The following is a 25,831-nucleotide window of genomic DNA, read 5'->3' on the forward strand; positions in this document are numbered from 1 at the left end:
AAGGATGGGCATTGACATATTAAAAAAGGGAGGGACATATTTTCAAAGCGTTAAAACCAATCTTTAACTCCCATTAAATGGCTGTTCATTTTATAAAAGCAGAACCAAACATCTCTCTGTGGGCTTTGCATTTCATTTTGTCCCATTAGCATGAATAAAGTATATGAGTTCATTAAAGAATGGAGTAAACCCTTTGTAAATATAGCTCTAAATATCTCATTGAGCATACAGAAGACGTTCACAAAACAGGCATTTAATACCAGTTTACACTTTTACTGTGCGTGGGTGGGTGTATCCGTTGGGGTATAGTCATTAGGTGGTGAACAGAGAACATGCTGTATGCTTTTCTACTTAGATTTTTCCAGTATTCATCTAAGAAGCCATTCATATGCCTTGATCACTGGGACGCCTTGTTGACAAGACGCAGTGGAGGTTACAATAACAGAAACAGACAACACGACAATCACACCATTAAAACAGAAGCTTAAGGGCTTAGGGACACGTGAACTTGGGTTCATTAGAGTCCTTTTAACCAGCGGTAAGCTGGGTTTAATGAGCTTTTCACAGGAATGTTGGAGCTGACAGTTTATAGTGAATCTTGCAGCAGGCTTCATTACCAGACACGTGTTTACTCTACTGGTAACAGCCAGGAGAGAGAAGGGAGGGGGGTGCAGGGATGGAACTAAAACTCCCATTAAAATAGCAGTTTGAGGCATTCCTGGTTTTACTATGAGTTTAATAAGACACACCTGAGCTTGTTACCAAGCATTCAGTATTAAAACCTGGCATGGGTGAACCTGCTATGCAATAGGAGTCTTGATTCCAGCCATGGTATTGAGAATATACAGCCAAATCTGTATTAAAGATGATGTGTATAGAGTGGACATTATCATTCAGTTTCGCATAACTACTTTAGCTTTGTTCTTTACAGATTTCGTATTTATTTATTTATTTGGGTTGTGTAACTGGGTGTATTACATCCACAACCAGATCCATGTAAATATTGGTTGTTCATCATGTAATCAGTAATCGTTACTTTAATGCATACTGTCCAAAAAGCAGGACTGTGGTCTTTGTTAAAAAATGAATACTGAATTGTGACTGCTTTTTCTCCTCCACTTATTTATTTCAATATTTCAGTGAAAATCAAAGCCATTTGAAGACATTTTTGACATAGAATTGGATGTGTTTCTTTTGTAAGTTTTATAATTGCCTTGCCACATTCTCTTTCACATTCTTTCAAAGGCTTAAAACGGGAAGTCAATTCTAGAACAGGACCACGAGGAGATTCTGTCGTTAGACCTCATTATTGTCAGCCTTTCACACACATCCAGTAAAGTGCTCACTCTTCCGGTAAGTGTGGCAAACATACTGATAGAATTCCAGGACTTGCGGCTCAGCGCCTGATCCCAGGTGGTGTTAGACAGAGGTCAAAACAACGAGGAAATAACGATCATTCCGATAGGCTGACCTGGGATCGACTGTAATTCTGTGTTTCTGGAGGTTAAACTGAGGACTTTTACCTTGCATCAATATTCCGACCCATTTACTGTTACTCAATAAGCCTGGCTAATGCAGGGTAAGCTAAAGGCTTAGCATACTGGATGAGTCCAACACAACAACCTGCCACACACACAAACAGCTATTTAAAAATGACAGCGGACAAACATCCCATCCCTGATCCTTCCTCCGAGTGTGTCCTGAGCTAACACTACAGCTGAAGTGTTCATGTTGTGCCCAGGGTTAATTATGTAGTATACAACTTGACAGCCCAGGGTATCATTTTTAAATCGCTGTTGTTGTGTTGGACTCATCCAGTATGCTAAGCCTTTAGCTTTCCTGTGTTTTGTTTTGTAAATTGTATTGAAGTACACAGGCTGCTATAAAGTAACTGTGGCAGAACTGAGTCCCATGAAGACAAGCACCTCTGAATCAAATGTGTCCTTCCCTCACACCTCCACCTCCTCTTAAGCAGAAGCTTGGATTTCGCCCAGGAATTATTGATACTCCCTTTGCATCTGAATGATTCTCTAATATTTATGAAACGAACATCTGCAATGTGGCAACATTGTTTAGGTACTACAATAAGCAGAAAGAGTAGAATCCCATGGCTCTTTACAGACTCATAATTACAGTAGTCTTTCAGCACAGGTGATTTAACAATAGACCTACAGCATACACAGTACTCTTTACACAGGGATTCAATGGTTTTCAAGAGACCAGCGTGTCAGAGGCAGGCAATAAATGCTGTAGGATGATGCACTGAAGATACTGAAACTACCTTTTCACAAGTAGTAATGAAAGTATTTAGCATAATCTGATTAAGCAGATCTTGCAAGAAGTGCAAGTCTGAACTCAATCTCTCGTCTGATGGACCTGATCAATAGTTTGCAACAGAAATTCTCACTGTGCTGAGATAGGTGCACGGCAGTGCTCCATTTCTCCTCTGAGTGGCACGGCACTACAAGGCTGTATGCAAAATGTTACGCTTTTGATTAATTTAACATTTTTAAAAAGATCATGCAAAATGACGTGAAATTACAGAACGTGCGATTACTCCATCAAATAAAATAAGGCAAGCATTCAGCGACAGAAAAAATAGGTAATGACTTTTAAAAAATTCAGCAACTTGCTATTCAAGACAGCACTAATCAACCAAAGATGCTCTCCTGCCAAAAAAAGTTTTAGTATTTAACAGCAAGTATTTTTTTATATATATATATATAATACTTTAAAATGAAACCAAAGTACGGTAACCAACATCTGGTTTATGGCCAGCCAGCACCCAATACAGAGCGGATCAGATTTATCTGCGATTACATGTCCCATGGAATACAAGCACTCTTTCAGTGTATTAAATCACAGCTGTCAGGAACACTGTCACAGGTGGAGCTGGGAGATTGTCTAGCTTATTTGAATCATCTGCAGGCTTCTGCGCACAATGGGGAGCAGATGTTTGAGTAGGAAATCTTGTAAACACAACCATCGCTCAACCTTCCCTACCTACTCTGCCAGCAGCAGTGTAGATACACAGCAGCCACAGTTGAGCTGCCATTTGAGATCAACGTTACAATGACAGGTATACGGCAATCTAACAATACTCTCCATTGCAGTTGATACAGATTTGGGCTGCAGTGTAGAGGGAATTGGTAAGGTTGCTTAGTGGTTCAAGTGCCGGGCTGCACTTTATATTAAAACTATCAGGTGCTCTAAAGTATGACAGACTAAAGCTGCTGTACTGGAGGACAGGCATTGAGATGTTAACCTTGACCTGTCCAATAGGAAGGTAATCTCTTGGCTCAGACTGTGCTTCAGCACATAAATAATGATGTATTTTCATGCTAACCAAGTGTCTCCTTGATAAAGCAAAGCGCTTATGAGTTAGTAGATATTCCCAAAAAACAGAAAAAGTGGATTCCAGCAATGTCGGCTACTAACTCCACCCACCCACGCGGGTGCTTGTGGATGAATTCCAGTCCTGCTCTATGCTGGCCTCTGTACTCCTGGCCAGTAGAGCTAAGGTTGCACCGCTCGTACAGGCAGCCGGGATTGTGCTTGCTGACCTGCACTATCATCCATCTGATCCCCTGCCCCCAACAAACAGCCAACCAAGAGCTACAAAACTACTGGGGACAGAATTTGTGGTATGTCTTTTTATTGACTTTTTCTACATTTCATTTTAACCCCATCCGCATGGTGCTTAGAAGATCGCTAAACTGCTCAGAAAGGCTTATGTCTTGAGAAGGATGTCAGTGGACCAAAAGGTAAAATCTGGTCTGCGATTCATCATCGACTCAAGTATGGCTTTATTCCATCTTCACTTGAAGGCTACCCTAAAATTATCTTTATACTCTGTGTCGGGTCGATCTAACGATTCCAGCACAACTCAATCCGGGTGGTGCCGTTAATTGCAGGTTTGTTTCAATGTGGGCGTGCGCAGTAAAAATAAACCAGGTTTCAGATTGAGTGCTAATTTCCTATGTGGCCACTAACAACAAGACAGGACCTGGGCGCAGCCCTGTCAGATCCCTTTCTTCATGAATCTCACCCTATAATTTCTTTTTAACAAGCTGCGAATGGGTGATGGCAGAACATTTCAGTAACTTCAAAAGTAGCTTCAGTTACTGTGTACTGTAATTAGCAGCTGTTTATCAATGAGAAAGTCAGTGAGTTTCATGACCCTGGGTACCTGGCACACCCCTTAACATAAACAGCAATGCACTATGTCCCTGCCGCAAAAAAAAAGATGCCTTTGAGCTGCAGATCCACACAAAAGTTGGCATGGCTTGCATAACCACGCTGACAGATGTGCACTAATATATATATATATATATATATATATATATATATATATATATATATATATATTATATAGATATATATATATAATAATACATACATACACCACCACCTGGAAAGTGTATATTTATTTATTGCTTTATGGAGATTTTTTTTTTTTTTTTTTTTTTTTTTTTTTTTTTTTGATCTCCACCATACTATTTCTTCAGCTTATTTCCAAACATCCTCAAGCTGTCAGCTCAACATTCAAGAAGTGAGCATGACCAACACAGACAGGGAGAGTCTCCAAGGAGCACACAACATAGCTTTCATCCCAGAAGATCACACTGCTTAGGTGTCCTTGTCACTCCCCAGATCAGTCGCTGACAGTCCACCAGATGCTGTAGTACATGTAGTGCTGTGGTAGCACTGAGTATTGACCAATGCCAGTGCAGCGGTCAGTGTACTGTTGGAGGTGGAATCTGTCCTTTAAATTCAAGCTTAAACATCTAGTTTGGGTTGAAATCAAATTTTCTACAGTGCTTCATTGATTGGAGGTGGGTGTCTGGTCCTCTGACTTTGTACCTCCTCAACCTGCTGGCCTGCTATGTCCCTGCCCGCAAGCTGAGGTCCTCCGACTCTGGTCTGCTTGTTATCCCCAAGCAAAAGTGCACCACACTTGGACAACGCTCATTTAGCTTCATGGCACCAACTCTTTGGAACTTTCTCCCAGCTTTGGTGCGTGATGCTCCCACCGTCACTCGCTTTAAATCAACTCTCAAGACCCACCTGTTCTCTCTTGCTTTCCATGCTCTTTAAGCCTGATATGTGCTATTAGCTGCCGCTAATATTTCACATATTAAGTTACTATCATGCATTATGCACTTTCCACTGTGTTTAATGTACTTTTCATGTATTATGTACTTTCCATTGTATTTAATGCATTATGCATTGTTTTTTACTGTATATCATGTATTATGCATTATGGATTTTCTTGTTCTTAGTGCATCTTGTAAAGTGCTTGGTGATGGTGGTCCACTATAAAAGGCGCTATATAAAATAAAGATTGATTAATTGATTGATTGTTTATTCATGCAGAATGGAATTCTCTCATATACTTCATCTAATGATTGCACATGCAGGAACTGGAACTTACAAGTTGTGGACAGTTTCATTCAAAAGCAAGCTTTTAATTCCCCTTAAACTAGATGTTAGCACTCAGCATTTCATTTAGTTTACAGCTTGTCTTTTCTCAATTTGAAATAGCCACAGACTGTCTGGTAGATCCAGAGTCTTCTCGCCTGCCACTGAGTGCTGCTGTATTATTTATCCATCTAGATTTATTCATGCATAGTTCTGTGCATCTATTTCTCTTAAAACACACCCACAGTCCCGGGTGTTGCAGGTTAACAGTGACTCTCTGCACACAGAAGCCTCGATTGATGGAAGCAAATTGCAGTGTTTTGGTTGAATCAATACAGAAAAACAGGAGTCTTTATCCACAAATAAATCAATGCTGTATCCAGCACTGCTTCACAGGAATCTGTGGCTGGGAGCTAGGAGGTGTTGGGGGCTCAGTCAGTAAACACGACTTTTAATTCCAGATTTCTGGGGTAGTCTAGCCTGTACTAAATAAGAGGATCCTTCATACTTTAATTAGGTTGTACTGCCAAGAACCTCCTTTAGCCAATCACATCCCTCATGAAGTAGGGTAGCCCAAAACACCTAATGGTTCACCTGAACTGTCCTCTTAGTTATTTCTGCTCATATGCTGCACTCCACATTCACTACTTACTGCACCAAAGCAAAACACCCAATCAGATATACAAACCCAAGCAGAGAAAAACTTCCCATTGGTAAGCAACTTAAACATGCCTAGCAACACATGTTAGAAATAGAGGAGGAGACCCACTTGTTTGTTTAAAAAAAAAAAACAAAAAAAAAAAAAACGAAGAAAACCAAACGGGCTATAAAAATACTGAAACTTAGTGAAAGCTATAAAATATTAAATGGAAAAAATAATTCCCTCACAAAATGTGCTGACATGTGGCGTAACTGGCAGTATGCCACTGTACTGGAGATCTGGCCTACATGGTTTAAATGGGTGTAGCTCACTGCACTGGAGGCCAGACTGACAGCCACATGCAGTACTGTTTATACAACGTTTACAAAGAAGATCTTTTTCAAAAGGGCAGAACAGCATTTTAAACATAATGGAAAACGAATGCATTGTTTAAACATCATGAACTGATCAATACGTTTCACCATTTTCAAAAGTTGGATCAATGCAGGTATTTAATTGGAAATCGATACAGCCTCTCAGAGAGGTTTTAAAAATGGGCAGAATCTTTGACCTCTAGACCTTCAGAGACTCTCCAAAGTGAAGACAAGAAACTGTATTACAAATGAGAAGTTGGGCTGCACAATAATGTGGGGAAAATGTTACCGAAAGTAATAAAGGGCAGAATTGTTGTTTTTTTAGTCATTCAGGAACTGGATTGGCATTAAACAGGTAATGTTGGCTACTGAACATTTCATTATGTTTTAACAGTTTACAAAAATGATATTGGTTGCTACTGTAACAACAGTTTGTATTTGGATTGGAGATTAGCTAAAGAGGAGACCATCTAAACTAGCACACACATCTCTTTGTGAGTCTAGAACTGAGAAATAAAATGTTCTTTTACACAGTAAGCATTACTGTACAATCCAACAGTTTTATGGATGTAGGGAGACTGGTTTGCTTGCTAGGAATGGAAACAGAGCAGAAAAAAAAATGAAACTGGAGACGTGAGTTTCAGTAGCAATTCAACTGGAAAAATCCAGGCACTAATCTATATAATAACGATGAAAACTATCACTGGTATTTTAATGTATATAATGTACATGTGTCCTGAGACAAGAGACTGACTTACGTGTAAACCAGAGACTGTTTGTGGCTGTACTGGTTAGTGGCCCCTTCTAGGCGCATGCAGTCAAAAGACCCATTCATACAATTTGTTAAAACACAGTTTCTTACAGCCAAGGGAACGGTTGCAGCATTGTGTTGGCTTTTCCTGTATTAGAGCCACACACGCCGAACAGGAAAGCAAAGTGATCAGACTTCCTTTCCAGCAGCAAAAACTGGTTTGTTTTATTTCTTTATTGTCAAAAAGCAGTGGCTTGCTAGAGAGCTGTACCTTTCTACACTGGAGCCCAGCACACTGTGCTACTGAAATCCACTACATTCTACACTGCAGCCCAGCAGTAACCACTGAGCTATTGAAAACACACTACCTCCACACTGCAGTCCAGCACTCAACTGAGCTACTTGAATCCACTAACCAACTAAAGTCCTCCATTCTGATTATTGGCTCCAGCTCTCATTCCCCCTGCAGTGTGGTCTCAGACAGGGAGTGAAATTCTGAGAGTCTGTTTCACACCATTCTCTTTGCCTGGGTCCAGAGCTACCACTGAATATACAGGATACCATTTCTTCACAACAAAGCAACAAATCATTATGATTTCCCAGAACACCCCACTCCCACAGAAGCAGCAGCCACTCTGTTTCCCAGCTGTGTAAATGCTGTGTTCATCTGCTCTGGGATACGCAAAGAGATCAAGCTGTTTTTTTTCTGGGTTTAATTATAGAATGCGCACATGTTTACCCTAAATACCCAGGCAGAGGCCTGTCCATCTTTACACCCGGTCCCTCAGCTTTACCCTCTAAGCCACAGTGCCTCCCAGTTTCTCAGCTACAACCATGAGGCCATAATTCCAGTGCTCACTGTGAAGACAAGCCTTAACCACTGCTAATGATAAAAAAGTAATTAAAACCAGCTCAGACATGGAAAATCAGAAGCAGCAAGAGGTATAGATTCAACTAGCAGCATTGAAACACCCATTTAACAGGAAGCCGAGTGAATTAATTATATCTGAAACAAAACACGGATAGTTCAATTTCCAATTTTTTTTAATGTTATTAAACAATTCCAAACTGGTCTGTGTTGGGTGATTAAACAGGCATCCCAATGATTAATGAAAAGCCACTTTTGGGTAATGCCAGAACACACATCAGTACATTTCTCACACCCAGGGAGAGGGGTCTGGACTGAAATAAAGAGGTGACGAATAGCTGTGGAAAAACTAAATTAGACTTCGGCCAAGACAAACCCCAGCACTCCCCTGATAGTCAATGAGCCAATGGAACACTGACAACTTGGCAGAGCCATGCGGGCAGGAGTGTTCCTTTAGGTCCTGAGTTGTTAATGAAATTATATAAAACAAGAGGCTGTGGAGTGGTGAAGATCATCCTCCTGGCAAAAATAAATTGATACATTATTTTTAAAAAACAAATTAGTCTCAGGGATTTGAGTCTCTAGCTCTAAAAACATTAACCAGATTTGCTCCTTGTCCCTCAGGTGCTATCCTCTGGGCTAAATTCTCATTTGGTGGTTTAAAACTAAGACATGTGTAGAGAACTGAGAGCTACAAAAAAAATGCTAAAATAGAAGCTGAGAATATACAGTAGACACTCAATTATCCCAATGCACTTGTCGTCATTTGCTGTGCTTTATTCTGATAAGTGAGCATTTCATACAATTAAAGCATCATGGAAAATTTAGAAGCACTATGCAGAATGTAGCAACATGATCATAAGTGTTGGTTCACTTGGCATGTGGCAATTTTGTTTCGATTTGATTATAACTTGAAACTGAAAGGGGCAAACAAACAAGCCAATGAAAAAGCCCCCCTTTACTCTCAAAATGAACAGGGTAGAGATGAGGGAAGTTAAAGTCATTTCTTTGTCTTCTCTGAAAATGGGAAGAAGTAACCACAGCAGTTACGGTCCTCAACCGCTCAACACATGTTCCGTAAAAGAAATTCCGATTTCAGGTCTGAGTTGCCAGGACTTGCTGTATAGGCTGTGTGGCTGTACTTGTGCAATAGTGCAATGAAACTTGGCAGGCAGAGGATGGGGTGGTTGACACCACTACATTCCCCTGGGGGATGTGTGGCAGGGTTCCTCATCACTGTGCATATTTTGTGTTTTGTGTTTTATGTTGTCTGTTATAAGTGATTTAAAATATATAGTTGTATTTAGGCACAGGGATTGCACAATCACTCCACCTGCAGATTAAACTGGGTATTAGGATGGAAGCACAGGGAGCACAATTAGTTCACGTGCAGATGTACCGAGATCCCAATTGAATGATTGATTACACGGTGTTATTTCCTAATTGCTTATGCCTCAAAAGTATAGAAAATGGCTATTATTCCCCACAAACTTTGCTTTTGTGAACAGGACAGTGATACTAAAGTAATACAAAAATGACAACAAAAGATTTAGAAGTGAGTAGTTTTTCGAGATTTACGATTATACTGTAAATACAGTATAATTGTAAATCTCAAAAAACTACTCACTTCTAAATCTTTTGTAGTCATTTTTGTATTACTTTAGTAAAATACATGTTAATTTGGATTCATATGTTGTTTTTTTCTGACTTTGTGAACGAAAAGACACACAAGTCCGTCTGTTTGTTAGCCTGTTTATTTTGGCCATAGCACCTTTTTATTTCTTTCAAGTGTTTTTGTTTTGTTCGCCCTTTTTATTTTTCAATAAACCGGTGCATCAGTATATTTATTCACCACTCTGCTGACTACTTGCTTCCAGGTCTGACGTCACCACCAGCCAACCTGGTTAAAGATGTCATCCCAAGGACGCAAGGCGTTGTGTAAACCAATGGTGGTCACACTAAGCACCTATAGATATATAAAGACAATTAACCAAATGACCAACTGTACCTCATACCTTACCTTCCTCTTTCCCATGGCCTACTGCTGCTATCGTCCACCAACACAAGACTAGTTGAGTGGTAATTCTGAAAATCAATTCCCTGTGTTTACGAAAACTTACTTGAATAAAGCACAGTCACTAATGAAACAAAATAATGCACTGTAACTAATACCTTGTTTCCAAGAGCACGGACTGACTGCCAATCAGAGGTTATCCAGGTTCTCCCGCACTGATTCTGAACTCCCATTGATAGCCGACCCGAAAACACTCAATTTCCATGTAATGCGAGTTTTTGACAGATGTTGGTGGTTCTTTCCCAGCATGCCTTGTGGCTAAGGTCACACTCATTTGTTTCCAAAAGCGAAAGGATGGACACTGTTGCTTTGCTTCTGACAATCCTACCAATTCTTTGCAGTTTTTTGTTACTAAAAAAAGCTATATGAGAATATTAAATCGTGGAGAAATCTGCTCACCCCCCACCCGAAATGTTTACGCCCACTCATCACATGCTGGTCTGTAACCAAATCAGGGGAAGCTCGCATTGGAAGGAATTTGGCTAAATTAACATGGAAACGGAGTATCAAGGGCAGCAGGGTTTTCAACCTGGGTTGAGTGGTGCATGGAAAGGAGGTATAAGCTCTCTCAAAAGGAGTTTCCATGGTTGAATAACTTTTCAAAAGCATCACAGATTGAATGTCTTTTTCCCTCTGTGGAAGAAGGCTAAACTGAGACACCACTGCCAGAAACAGTGTCAGCATGATCAAGGAACTTTGTTTAACGCTGGTGTCCGTTACTTAAAAACACAATTTCAATGACTGACTTTAGAAACCACAAGATATCGCTAGCATTCAAAATATGTTAACCACTAAAAAGGTCACTGGACATTAAAAGCATTCAACAGGAGGTGAAGTCTATTTCAAATACCCACGCACACCCTCTCTAATGTTGGTATAATTTTACTTACAATAGAATCTTCCATAGAGACCTACACTGTCAGGCTCTCAAAGCAACATCCTTCCTAAAAACGGAATCTAACCTTTAAACTAAAAGCATGCATTTCAGCTAAACTGCTTAAGGTAAATTTTCCATAGAAAACTTTTTCCAACCATAAAATGTCAGGTTTGAAGGGTGAACCTCTGATTAAAATCTATGCTCAATTACTAGTTAAGTAGTTACTCTTAAGTAACTTTACAGAAAGCCTCTAGGAGAATTTATCCAACTAAAATATCGTATAATGAAAGCTAAAGGAAAAGGGGACACAGATATAAATATCATTATTTTAGCTTACTGGTGTGCTGTTAGTAGAACGGGCTTTCCTAACTAGAGAGGTCTGTAGGTTTGTGTGACTGGTCTGCTGTGCTGACAACAGGCTTATTGTACTGAATGTAATGAAAATATTTCCATCCCAAGGAAATATAGACATGCAATGCGTCAGTTGTTTATGGTTCACTGCTGCTTAGGGCTCTCGAGTGTACAGTGAACCCTGTACACAAACAGTCTCCCTCTCACACAGCCCCTCTCTCACTGAGCTGCTCGGGGGCAGACAGACTCCCTCAGTGGGCTCTGTTCATGAAGAGCATTAAATCTGTTGGGAGGGGCCAGCAGCAGTTAGATTTTAGAGAGGCACAGAGCTTTTCAGTCCTCACTCTGTAAACTAGGTCCCACAGGGGCCGTGGAGACGGGACCTTGCTGGCAGATGTGTTTAGGATGCATGCCTGCCTGGCTGTCCATTACAACACACTACAGACTCTTACTCGCCCTGGGTTCGTCTGCTTTTTCTACCCTGAGCCCTGGTCCCTCCCCTCTCCTCTTATCTCCCTGCCTCAGCCTCAAGCTCAGTGTCAACTACCAGGTTTTTTTTTTTTGTTGGAATGCACATGGATTTCGTTCAGCTACTCAAATATTCATGTTTAATTAGCTGACAATATGGTGCTGTAAAGAAAAAATGTAAATTGCAGTATATGGCACTTACAAATACATATGGTTTCACAGACCCTGATTAGCACTTAGCTTGGACTACCTAATGTTATATCAGGTAAGGCTGGCCCTGAGTAGTGCTAGTCAGGGCCTATAAAAACAGACAACATAGTTGTTTTGCTCTAAATAAAGAATTTCTGCCACAGCATGAATTATTTGTAAGTTTAATTTCAATGTACAGTATAAGGATGCAGAGATGCATGCCTAATTTGGCCCAGAAAGATATACAAATCTAAACTGCTCCTTAGAAGTCGATCCACATGGAAAAAATGTCACTTAAAACGTAAACGTATGTTCAGTGTTGCTCATTTAATGTATATTGCTTGAATATAACATTAAACTGACTTACTACAGGACATGGCACTGCAGTTTCCAAGCCTTTACAATCAGGTTATTGTCTCAGCCTCTCTTTGTCTCAATCTCACTTCCTCCTTCTCCACACAGCCCTGGATTGTGTGTTGCCTGTCGAATAGCTTGCTTGCACCCTGGGCAACTTACTGTTCACGAAAACACCTCTTTCATGAAGCTCAAGCTCAAATTTGTCATGGGCAGACAGGCAGGCAGGCAGGCTAGCAGGCCCTGTGAATGAGTTTTGCTTTCAAATATTTGTGGCATTTGATTTAGCTTGTGTAAAAAATAAAATCAAGATTAAGGCAGGAAAAGACTCAGCCCTAGGCTGAGCTTGACTGCATTTCAGTGATGTTAGTGGTAAAAACCCTGCCTCTTCTGTGCACAAAGGGCTTTAGACATTTTGTTTTTACATGTTTACAAGTTGCAGTGCAGGTAAACTGCCTATGTGTGCTGGTGTCAGCACACAAGGCAGTCAGTCAAGCTGGCAGGGAATGAGGGCCCGTCTCCCCAGCCTGTCAGCGAAGGGCAGCCTGGGTCCCGGCCCCAGCTCTGGAGCGCCAATGTGAGGCAGCAGTGCCACGGTTCACATGAATGACGCAGTGTCTAGATAACAGCACCTTTGTATCCTGGGCAGCATCAGAGTTGAAATTACATTAGCCTGCAATCCAAGTTTAAATAAATCAAACTGAGCAGGAGTTGTATTTACAGAGTACAGAGACTGTGTGTCTGACCTCTCAGGCAGCCGAGAGACAGGCAGTCTGACCTAGAGGTTAGAGCCAAGGTGATGAGGAGCAGTGTAGCTAAGGGGTTAGAGCAGAGGGGCTGGGGAGCAGTGTAGTTAAGGGGTTAGAGCCGAGGGGCTGGGAAGCAGTGTAGCTAAGTGGTTAGAGCTGAGGGGCTGGTAGTATTGATGGCGAGGAGAGCCAATTTCAGTCTTTAAATTTTAGCATGGCACATTATTTAAAAAGTTTAGTTATTGTCAGGGTAAATTTTTACATTATATATATTTTCGGTTATTAACAACATTTTCCCAGGAACCAATCCCGTCCCATAGACTTTAATGTTAATGGAATTCTGATATTAGCAACTGCACATTGCTTATTGACAACTTTATTACTAGTTGCCAGTGCTACAGAGCGCACTTGCATGATTTATGCGCATACTTCATGCAGCTTTTATAACACACTGACTTCACAACTGCGTATTTGACAGACTGAGGCAGAATCATGGCTTTGAAATTGGCTACGAAGCTGCACACAAAACTGAGATGGATATACAGCGGGAGGTGGTACATTATAAAAAGCAGACAACATTGGACAATTTCTTACTTTAAAACTGTGCTCTTTAGAATTGATTGTGAGAACAACATATTTTTTTATGTTTGCTTTACTCATTGTAAGGACAACTGTAGCACATCATTGTGTAGTACTATTTAAACCTACTCCCTTTTTTTCATACATTTTAAACACTTTTACAGCAGATTTATTATGTACTGTATTCGGCACCTTAGATTTATTAACCTTACAAAAGGAGGACAGCAGTCAATGAATAGTTAGATCTTGCCAAGCCGATGCTGCACTAAGTAGCCTGGAAACCTGCGAGATTGAAAGGGATTACGCTGGGGATTTGAGTAGATTTAGGATTTAGGTCTGGAAAAATCACTGCTTCCCTCTTACCTCTCACTCCACTCCAATCACAGAAGATGAATGCAATAGTGCTGGTCGATTACCATTTAATGCCTGATCTCAAATTGAAAACGTTTCCAGCAGTTACTGCTCTCTGCCTTCTATTGAAGTACTGACTCTGCAACTGAGCATCTACCCTGAAGCCAACTGTGGTCTGCCTGCTTTTGGCAAATAGGAGAGGGATGGAATGCACTTAGAGTACCCAGTCATTTTGCACATTTTCAGTGCTACAGCACAGAATCTATGTAGTGTTTGCTTACAGATATTGTTTTTAAAACTGTTTAATACAGTAAAGAGTTTGATCATGGCACCAGCTGTGTAAATTGCTGTGTTAAGGCATCTTCCAGTTTGGAGTTCTTTAAAATAAATTTTAATAATTAATAACTCTGAGAGTGGTTTACTCTTTGAATGATTAAATGCAAGATCCTCTACCGATGATATTAAGAAAGATAAAGAAATATGTATCCCAACCTTCACGAGAACTTGTGCACACATTCTATTTTAATTACAGAAGAGTGGAAACCATATATGTATCATAGTAATGGACTGCCCTGCAGAAGAGAGGTAAAGCAAGCAGGTTTACAGTATGTAAGTATTGCATCAACCACGCTGCTGTCTCCAAGGACACCCTGAGGATGTTAGACCTAAACAAGATTTTTAAATGAACTCAACAACACCCCTGCTACTCCGTTCCCCATGAAAAACAATGAACGGTGACGAATGATGCAGAGGTTTTGTGAGCAGAGACCGCAAGACCCCAGCCTCCTGAGATTAAAGACTGCAGTATACATTAACCATCCTCAGACTAACCTTCATGATGTTAAATAAAATATCTAAATTACGTTCATATCGTTTATTTTTTATTCTGTCTCAATCCTAAAATTCTAGGTGATGCAAAACCTTTGGCCACAGCTGTAGATCAACACTTATTACTTTACCACATTTGCTCTTCTACTGTAAGAGACTGTGTGTGACCTTAATCTTGACTCTGCTGTAGGCCATCACTGCTGTTGACACACTCGTGTGCTGCAGGGATTTGTACATGCATGCTGAAACACTTCTCAAAACAACTCAAGCTTTTCTTATCGGGCAACTCTGAATGCCTCCATAAACTGTAGGATATACTGTATATTAAATTATTAATAATATAATAATTATCTGTTTTGGGAAGGAAGTTAAATTGCTTGGTAGAATGTGTTGTTTATTACAAAGCGTTCAAAATATTCTATTTTATGACTGTAAAGGTTTGCCTGTTGAGACATTTGAAGAGTGAGGCACAAAGCATTGACCCAGAAAGTCCAAAAAATTACAGCTAGAAGAAAATCTTCAGGTCCCGACCAAATCCTTCGGCACACATTTTTCTGCACCCCTTCGTAACGGTATTTATTTTTGTTTCACACTCACTTTTTTAAACCATTATCATTACCCCCATTAAAAAAACAGTGTAATAAGCTGAACACAAACACCTCTGTCCCTCAGGTAACCTGTCCTGCTGCATGCAATGCTTTCCTGCCCTGTTGTCATAGAGGAATATGCTATACTTTCTCTGATTTTTGAAGTATACACTAGTGCTGGGACAAATATCAAAATATTAGAACAAATATTTTTTGACATGTATTTGGATACAAAATTCAGATGTTCGTATTCGCTAGAAATGACAAAAATATCTTGCTATCGCTAAGTTAATTTAAATGTTGAGTGAACGGATATACATTTTGTAGCAGTTAATGAAAGTGAAGCACACAGGTTTAAACTTGACACCTCTAGTCAAGAGATGTAATAAATAATGTCACAAAGTACCAATCTCCTCTGCACAGGAGCATAGACAGACCCTCAGGTACAATATGTTTTCAATAAAATTTACCAAAGAAATCGTGGAACAGATTAGGAAAATTTTATATCTCTCTCTCTCTATATATATATATATTCTTTTTGGTGAATAGTAGGTTGAACTAAGAAAGTGTAACATATCAGCAAAATAAAGATAAATATGATACTCCTACATTTTAATCAAACCTCTACTTGGTACCAGGGATCCGTGAGGTTTTTACAGCACTCAGTTCCAGCTCTGCAGCTGAATAGAATGTCTCGATTGTCCTCAAACCTGTTTCTAAATGATAAAGACAAAGAGAAAGATGGATCAAGGACTCAAGGGTCACCAGAAGAGACCGAAGGGAGGTCTAAGAATTGCCCAGAGTGTAGTATGTATTCAGATCTGTTATACCTCCCAGTTACAACATCTCTGTTCATGGCCATAAAACGTGTGTGTGTGTGTGTCTGGGGTGGAGAGGGTTAGTGGGGCTCACTGTCTAGAACAGTGGTCCTCAAAGTAATTTGGGCACAGGCATAAATTGATCTTACTTTGCTGTTTGCGGGCACGCTGACTATTGCATAGGTGCTTATCTTCACACTGACTTCCTGCGACATAAGAGTTTTACAGGGAGTTAAGTCTTGGCTCACTCCGATAAGGCCAAGTCTCAGGCAGTAATTGTGCGTGCTGCGCTTATTCTTTAAATAATTTATATAAAATACACAATGCAAATATTTTTAAATAACTTGTTTACACAGATAACCATTAATAAACTACAATAAGAGGATAGATAGTGCCTCGCTTCATTTCAATTTGACAAATTTGTCAACACTACTCCTGTTTTAAAGATCACTCGCCTCCAGTAAAATTATTCAGAGAAAGTGGATTTGTAACTACATCTACTACGCTGTTTCCCTTGTCTGGTGAAATTAATTAATTAATTATATATATATATATATATATATATATATATATATATATATATATATATATATATATATATAGAGAGAGAGAGAGAGAGAGAGAGAGAGAGAGAGAGAGAGAGAGAGAGAGAGAGAGAGAGAGAGAGAGAGAGAGAGAGAGAGAGAGAGAGAGAGAGAGAGAGAGAGAGAGAGAATTAAATTCTGCTCACGAATGATTGGACAGCTGTCAGATCTTTCACTTTCCCATTGGCTACTCACTCGCCTTCAATTTTCATGCAGAATACCGTGAACGGCCTCTGCTTGCTTATGATTGGACAGCTGCGTAAAACTTGGCAGATATTTGACTCTCCTATTGGTTAAACTTACTGACCGTCATATAGACTGAAAACACTTTAGCATCAAAAAATTTTTAAGGTTAAAATTGTAATTATCGTTTTACATTAATAGCAAGACAAAAAACGTATATTATATATATATATATATATATATATATATATATATATATATATATATATATATATATATATATATATATATATATATATAAATACGAATAAAAACCAGACTTTCATCAAACAGCTCACAGGTGAAAGCTTGTGATAAAGGGCCATTACTAAAGCACATATTCCAGGTTTCTGATGGTCATCACCGTACATCTAATTTTTGAGCCTTTACAGGCTAAATTAATAGGAGCTTTATGAATGTCTGAAAGACATTATATATGGACAGGGTATACTCCATTAGACAGAAGTTAACTGCAAGCATGGACTATGAAACAAATCTGATTAATTTAGCAAATACATTATGACAAAACCTCATCCGAATTAGGTAACGCTGATCAGATTGCGTTTGATAACACTATGTAACAATTTTTGTTCCTGGGTAGTAAGTGTTATTTCCTAATTGCTTATGCCTCAAAAGTATAGCAAATGGCTATTATTCCCCACAAACTTTGCTTTTGTGACCAGGACAGTGATAGTTCAAAATATCACTATTTCCAATGGGAAAATGGGCAAATGTGTGTCTTTTCGTTCACATAAAGTCAGAAAAACACAACATATGAATCCAAATTAACATGTATTTATACTAAAGTAATACAAAGATGACTACAAAAGATTTAGAAGCGAGTAGTTTTTCGAGATTTACAATTATACTGTAAATACAGTATAATTGTAAATCTCGAAAAACTACTCACTTCTGGCTGACTGGTACCAGTGTACAATAAAATGGTGTTTAAATATAGAATATGTATCCCACATAAACAAATGTACAGTAGTAGAGTTTACACAGCTATGCACTATTCGCCTATATTTTCGCTACAGGCATATTGTATTGCAAACCCTGCAACGCCACATTGGCTGCAAATACGCAAATTCATTTTGAGGTCTACAGTTTTAAACGTAACCACGTATGATGCATCTTACCGCCTTTTCATTAAAATAAATACGCTGAACTGCTTGTAATAAAAATCTGTACATGAATATTTTTGTTCGCTATTAAAACTTTGCAGCCACACTAGAACAAAGAGCTCTAATCACTGACCTGCTCCAACACACCGCAGTCAAGCGCCAAGCTTCTTGATGTTTAACAAACAGGGGCTAAAAAGAGGATTCAGAGGCGGCTCAAGTGCTTAAAGGGTTAAAGAAATGATTGAGCTATCAGGGGCTTTGAGATAAGCGCCTCGCTTTTATTACTGCATATTTGAAAACACCTTTGCAAAATGTCACATAAGCCTGTGCCTCCCTGCAAGGGTCTGCATGAATGTCAGCTTGCCGTCAGTGTAACAGGGCGGAGGCTGGGCGCAGATCAGTCACCCGGGCTCGTCTGCATCCGTGATTTTAGAGTTTTTAACCTCATCTCACCGACAGGGGAGAGAATTCGTAACAGCAGTGCATCACCATTCATACAGGCACAGATACACAGATACAGATCACTCGTGCACATACATGAGCTGTCAATTACATTAGAGTAAATGCATTAGAGTTGCCAGGTTTTGCCCTAAAAAAAGCAGTCCATCATTTATTATTATTTTTATACATCACACAAAGTAGCCAATCAGGGCCATCACATGAATAGGTATACTGTATTGATTGCAGACTGTATATTGATATATGTACTGTACTGTTGAACCACTACAAGCAACAACTAAAAATCTAATAAGAATCCAATGCAGTGACAATTCCCAAGCAAATTCCTAATGTTCGCCCTTTTTTTCTTTTCTTTGGAAAGAGGGAATGATATTAAAAAGGTGCTAGCAAAAAGGTAGGATTAGAGGTGAAACAGGGCTGTGAAATTGTGCATTAATGGGAACTGCTCTAAGAAAACCCAGCCACAGTAATGGTTGGACCCTACACCCAATCATGTTTGTTAGAACCATTCCACAAGTCTTCATGTGGTATTTGCAGAACCAAGCCTGCATATAATATCACAATTTCAATAACAAATAAGAATTTTTTTCAGTAATGTCCTTCTTAATAGGTTACTCTAGTATGGAGGCATTCAGAAAATAAAATTCTGGTTTTGTCCCTTTTTCCACACATAAGGCTCTACAGAATAAGCATGTACCCAAGTTGGTCCAATATTAAATCAACCATAACTTTGAACAGTTGAAAATAAGATATACAGAAGCATTGAAACAATCTGGCCTAAGCAATTTGATCAATTCTTATATCAAATGTGCCACTTTGTCAGATTATCTTTGCAAAGCTGTTTCCCTTTAAAACACAATTCTAGACTTTTACAGCAATACTTGCAGTGTCCCTAGTGAATTACCGAACAGCAGAGCGCGTACCTGATTAAAACACGTTAAAGTCATGAAACTGGGAGAAAATGAGCGCAACTGAACTCAGGGGGAGTGAAATAAAAAAATAAAAAATAAGCAGACTTTGCCACTGATGATGATCAAACAAGCCCTTGTAAGTAAGCCACGACAAGACAGACACTGTCGTTCAGACAGGAAAAGGATTCAAATTACCATTTAATCTGCAATTTCTCAGTGAAAACACAAAGATAGTGGAGACTGTTTTATATGGGCGATAAAGGAAATCTAATTGTGAGCTGCAGGAAATGAACTTTATTTATATTCTCTCTAAAGCAGAATTCAGAGATTTTTTCCTGCAGTCTCTGACTCATGTCCCCAGTGTGTGGGAGTGTGCATGCTTATTTTAGTTTTTGCCCACAAGATGTTCTGCATCATTATTATGGGGGGTCACAGGTCACTCAAGATACATGCAATATAACACCTTAAACAGGCATATAAAATACAATGGGTCAGATGAACTTTACTCCAAAACCCAAAAGGAGGAAGGTTGTCTCACATTAGCTTTGTAACAGTAACTGTGTTGTGTAGAGTAGGCTGTGGTTGTGCCTCTGCCTGTCTTGTATTTGCTTCAATGTGGTGTGTGTATGTACCTTGAGCTTCTTTAAGTCTGCCAGTGTCTAATTGACTGAGTCAATGTCTGTGTATGTGTGTCAGAAATAGTGTCATGTTAGAAGTACAGTTTCTATGGATTTCTATTGCAAGTCCTCTTAAGTATGATATCCTCACAGCTGTACTGGTGTCTGTGTGCAATCTTCATGGACCACAAGAGGATGAGTGGGGAGACTGATGATTCACCATCGTGGCAATGTTCAAAATCCCTGTGTTGACTGCACTATCTCATGACCTCTCCCAACACTCACAAAAAGATGTCTTCAGTTTCTGTTTTACTGCAACTTTTATTGTCCTTGTTTAGTTTAGTTTACCACTCCCGTGGTAAATGTTTTGTCGTTCACTAAACATTGTAAATGGGGAATCCCAACATCAAGCATGCTCATTTACTCTTTGTGAATAAAACACACAATATTAAATAATGAAAGAATATCAGTCTGAATACATGATACTAAAAACTACATAACTCACTATTATAAAAGAAAATGAAGACAATGTGAACAGATCCACTACTTCACTGAAAATGTTCATTGAGGACTACACTTATGAAACACAATACTACTATCGTTTGGGTATTGGTACATGAGTCATAAACTGTGCAGATTATGTTATACAGCCATGTGTACAATAAAGGTCGAACACTGTGCCTAAGGGCCTATTGCACGGCTTTGACAAATTCACAATGACATGTTGGCTTCCGTAGTACTCTGGTAGAATAGCAAGGATGATGAGATAAATGAATGGATGGAGAAATGGAGAGAAGTTATTTAAATCTATGCACAGAAGCAACAAACGCAGACCCAATTACATGTTAGCTGATGCTGGCTAAGTTGGGTTATATAATAATTGTATACTTCCAAATAAGGGCTGCACCTGTTTTTCAAATGTAGTGCCCCTAGTATTTTGCAGATATTTCTGTTTGATAAATTAAGGACACAAACAGGTATACATTCAGTTAGCTTTCAAAACCACTTCATAGATCTCCAGAATTTAGTAGCATTTTTACTGACTGCTGATCACATTAAGCTCTTGAAAGTAGGACAGTATCCAAATCAGGATGCATGCATGTGTGCATGTGTGTGTGTGTGCGTGTGTGTGTGTTTGTGTGTGCGTGTATCAGCAGGGCAATAATGACAAAATAGCATGAATCACAGCACAGGAGGCACATGGGCAGACAAGCAAGCGGGGGCCTAAACATTCTGTCACGCTCACCATCATACCTTATCTGAGCCACTACGAGGGGGCTGGCAATGATTACACAGGCAGGCAAAGCGTGAGGCACTCTTACTCTACCACACAGCGGGGTAACACTTACTCCTCCATACAGGCAGCAGCGGGACCAAGGCTGGGTAAGGAGTGGGTGGATGTTACCACGTCTGCAGAAACTTGCAAGGGGAACTCCAGGGGGAATTTGCCAGTGAGATTAAAACACTCCCAGGGCTCTGGCTGAAATTCCACCAAAAAAATCATCACTTCCCCAATCTAGCATGGGGACAGATTCCACTGTATGCTGTACACTGTGTTGGATGCAAAGAGGCAGAATTTATTAAACTTTTGTTCAGGGCACAAAAATAGCGTGTTTGTTTCACTGGTATATAGGATTAATGTCAAAGACAAGATTTTTGTTATCTTGCCAATAGTCTGGTATTTCTGATTTGTCCAAAGTTTGTACATTTTTTTTTCTGTTAAAAGAAAAAAGAACTGCTGAAACAGGAGTTTTGTTTTCATCAAAACTTTGCATGGAGCAATAGCTGTGCCTCTGCAAGAGAGAACAACTTGGCCTCAATGCAAAACTGCCCAAATTTATAAACAAACAGTGCTCACTTTCCACGTAATCAATAGTACCAGTAGATTTGCTTTAGAAAAGAAAGAATCTCTGCTGTTATACACGTACTGATGGTTATAATTCCTCTGAAATTAAACTGGTGCAAAATTAAAATGAAACAACAATTTACCTAAAAAACAGAACACTGTGGCCCTATGAATCAATGGCCAAGCAATTTCACTGCACAGCCCAGCAAAATAAACAGCAAAAGTGTACAAACTTTATTCCCACTCTCTGCAGCCCCCTACTAAAGTACTCATGCATACACTACAGCCCAGCACTATCAATACTGAGCAAATCAGAACCCACTAATTCACTGCTGAACTTACATGCATTCACCGTCTTCCACACTGAGCCCAGTGCTGTAACTACGGAGCTGTTCAATGCTACCAACTCCCTGATGTATCCCTGTCATCATGGAAAAAATCCCACGGCAACATGTAGTGGCAAGCTCCTGGTCTCATCTGCTGACACATACCCTAATGATGCAGGGAACTTGCAGGGCTACAGAGGGGGGACATAAAGGACTAAAAGAAAGAGTGGAGAATTTTAGGCTACAATAACCAATCTCATATTTGGTTATTAGTAATACTCAGTCCTACAGTTGAAACATTTGCCTTCTGTTTGAAATTGAATTTGACATTTTGAATATGCTGACGACTATGTGTCATATCTCATTTGCTACTATCGCTAAGATATAACTACGTTCCCTGCCAGAATTATACACGAGTTGATAGAATGACACAATCTTCGAAATTATTATGCGGCTTCACTTCTATATTATTTTGTTACAGCTACTGTATAATGTTATTCTTGAAATGTCTGCCAGTATTCGATCAGTTGTTTTCAGCATTTCAGTCATCTGCAACTACCACCAACAGACACCACTATTATTTATAATTACTGTGTTTATAAACAGATTATTACTGTACAATTATTTGGAATAACAGAAACTCTATTTGCTGAATTTCTATGGCAACACGCTCTCAGATCTGAAAAACGGGAGATTTGGTTAATTGAAGTTGCATTGAATATCATCGGACTGCATTTACGTTCTGTATAAACAGAGAACATGAAATGTGATTGGATAGTCAGGGTTCAGACACTTCAGCAGCAGTGGAACTCGATTGGTCTGAGCTCTGTTAACACATTAATGTCCAATACTTGTCTGTCCATAACCAGTTAGTGACAATTCACGCTCCTAGTCTCACTTGAATGGAGGCACACTTTGAAATCTACAAGATTACCTGAGAATGTATTCAAATGAAAAAAATGCAAAATCCTGGAGGGGCCGAGCAATGCAACTTCAAGTCGATGGCTCAATGAACTATCTTTGTGTTAGAGAGCCCCTGAAACAATCTGTGTGAACTGTTTAAACAGGACGATCTGCAGTAGAGGAGCAGCGTGGAGAGATGTAGGAAAGGGTTAAAAGCTGTACCCTCCAATATCAGATGCACCACCACAGTAGGATTTAGTGTTGGCTCCCTCTCCCTTGGATTCTAACTACTTACTGGCCTCCTCCCAGCTATAATCAGCGAGCAGTGAGTAATACTAGATCTCCAATCCAGACACCACAGCTTTCTTGGTGGTTAGTTTGGATTTAAAATACAAGCAAGTGACTCAATTGATCTTGTTTCATGACTCAGTTTCTGACTCAGCCCAAGGTTTAGAAAATTGATTTTTCTACTGTGTCACCAGGCAGGTACCAATGATTTTTTTTCCCCCAAAATAACCCCCATTGCTTAAATTAGCTAAATGCATCCCAAATTACTAAACAAAGATTCCCATGTGTTTTCAGCATTCAATTCCATCAATTTGTTCTAAGAGAAAAACATACTGTAGCATTTACTTGTTTGGTAGGCTACTTGTTGTGTGTGTGTGTGTTTTATTTCTACAGAAAACAACAGAACACTCACATCTTGCATTAAACCTTTGAAGTCTGGTTATAAAACGAATGTGTAACTATTCTGAAAATGCCTGTGGTTTATTGGTTTATTGCTGAACCATGTTCAGGGTTTTTTTTTTTTTTTTTTTGGACAAGACATCCTTACCATTTACAGCCTATTGTATTTAAAACAGATGTCCCGGGAGCTTGCACACTCTGTAATAAAGAGGCTTGTCTGTGATGTTAGCTGATCTGTGATAATTATACTGTACATTTGTATTACATTTTTGTTAGAATGTTTTATGGCTGTTAAATGTATGATTATCAACGTTATTTCAACGTTATTTTTTTTTTCTACAGTTTTTAATAGATACCGTATTTATTGTCTTGTTTTCACATGTCAGTTACACACAAGCGCCTATCACATTTGATTGTAATACTATAACACTTGTTAAAATGTTCGGCTGTAACACTATACCAGTCGATATAGGACGACCCCCACCCCAAACTACAATATCTATCCCGTTTTCAAGCGAAAAGACTTTATAGAACTGCACTGCTCAATACGACCTCGCTAGTTCAACAGCTACATGCAGTTAAATTCAAGCCAGTCTCGATACTGTAATACCGCATATAGTACAATATAATACAGTGTAGTGTACTTTTGAGCACACTGTTATCAGATATGCATACATTGTATCTTTTTTTGAGTGGGTTAAAAAGATCGACTTTCTTTTAAACAAAAAGGACAGAAGCTATGCATGACCTATGAAACCATTTGCATCTTCTCCAAAAACCTTTAAAATCCTTACCTCTAGCCGATGCATGACAACCTATTAATACCAAAATGCAGATTCCTAGAACCAGTGTGTACCGTATTTCATTTTGTCGCTTTTTTTTTTTTTTTTTTTTTTGCCATTATAGTATTTAGTACCATACAGCTATGGTAGTACGACTACTACTAATGACATTGTCATTGGAATGCAGCAAACACCCCTACACTGTCTACAGTTTCTTGGTTTCTCGGGAAATGCAAAAAAAAAAAAAAAATCCATACATTTAAAATACACAGTTTACAGCCATTTCGCTAACAGAAATATACGTTAATATCCAAAGCAAGGATGTATTCTTAGACTATCCCTGCCTGTAATTACAAACCCAAAATTACTTGATGCAAAATCCCAAGCTTGCATTGACTAAAACAAGGGTTTACCGGCTGCTGCTTGTGCACAGCGTGTCCCTTTCTCAGCGGAGCCTGATGATGATGTTGCTTATCCCCGCGGTTAAGGAACTCGCTGCCGGCTCGGTTATTGTTTCTGGTGCTCCCGACCCCAACTCCGTCCCGCTTTTCCCGGCTGTTGGAGCCACCGTTCTCTCGGTCTTCGCCCGAGTCTAAGCTGCTGAAGTTCCAAACGATCAGCGTTTGCACAAGCAATACGGTGAGCGCCGCTATCAAGGCGGACCGTGAGCGGCGAGCCAGTCTACGAGCGCACGGAACACCAACCATCTTCGCTCTGAACAGACGATGTGCCGACAGCGCGATTTTGTGGCTATGTGTAGCCTCGGTGAAAGAAGGGGGGTAGGTTGGCGAGGGCTGGTAAGGAGGGAAGAAAGAGGGAGGAAAGGGAGCCCCCCCGTGGTTGATGAGAGACGTCAGAGTACTGAGACGATGAAAGATGGGGACATAGGTAAATTATATTGGACAGACATAGTTGTGGAAGGCAGTTAATTTCGTTGACAGGTGTTGGGTTGTAACATTGCAGTGAAAAAAGAAGGAATTTCTTACAGTCTACACGTTATGACTGAAATTCTACAAGTCCTAAACTGCTGTCTATCTCGTCAAACCGAGGACTGCCCTTCACTTCCACCCAGCTGTGCCCTTCAGACGCCA

At 39.6% G+C, this 25,831-nt stretch overlaps 1 protein-coding gene across 2 annotated transcripts in view; it reads right to left on the reverse strand.

The window, feature by feature from the left end:
• The window catches only part of LOC121330891 (xylosyltransferase 1-like), a 56,183-nt gene extending 30,714 nt beyond the window's left edge, over positions 1 to 25,469 (reverse strand). For both annotated transcript variants that reach the window (XM_041277811.1, XM_041277810.1), the window contains exon 1: positions 25,154 to 25,469. In XM_041277811.1, the coding sequence (XP_041133745.1) occupies positions 25,154 to 25,447 (294 nt within the window). In that variant the 5' untranslated portion in view covers positions 25,448 to 25,469. The remainder of the gene's footprint in view (positions 1 to 25,153) is intronic.
• Between the last annotated feature and the right edge of the window lie 362 nt (positions 25,470 to 25,831).

The sequence above is a fragment of the Polyodon spathula genome, chromosome 18, assembly GCF_017654505.1.
Source record: "Polyodon spathula isolate WHYD16114869_AA chromosome 18, ASM1765450v1, whole genome shotgun sequence".
In the NCBI taxonomy this organism is placed as follows: domain Eukaryota; kingdom Metazoa; phylum Chordata; class Actinopteri; order Acipenseriformes; family Polyodontidae; genus Polyodon; species Polyodon spathula.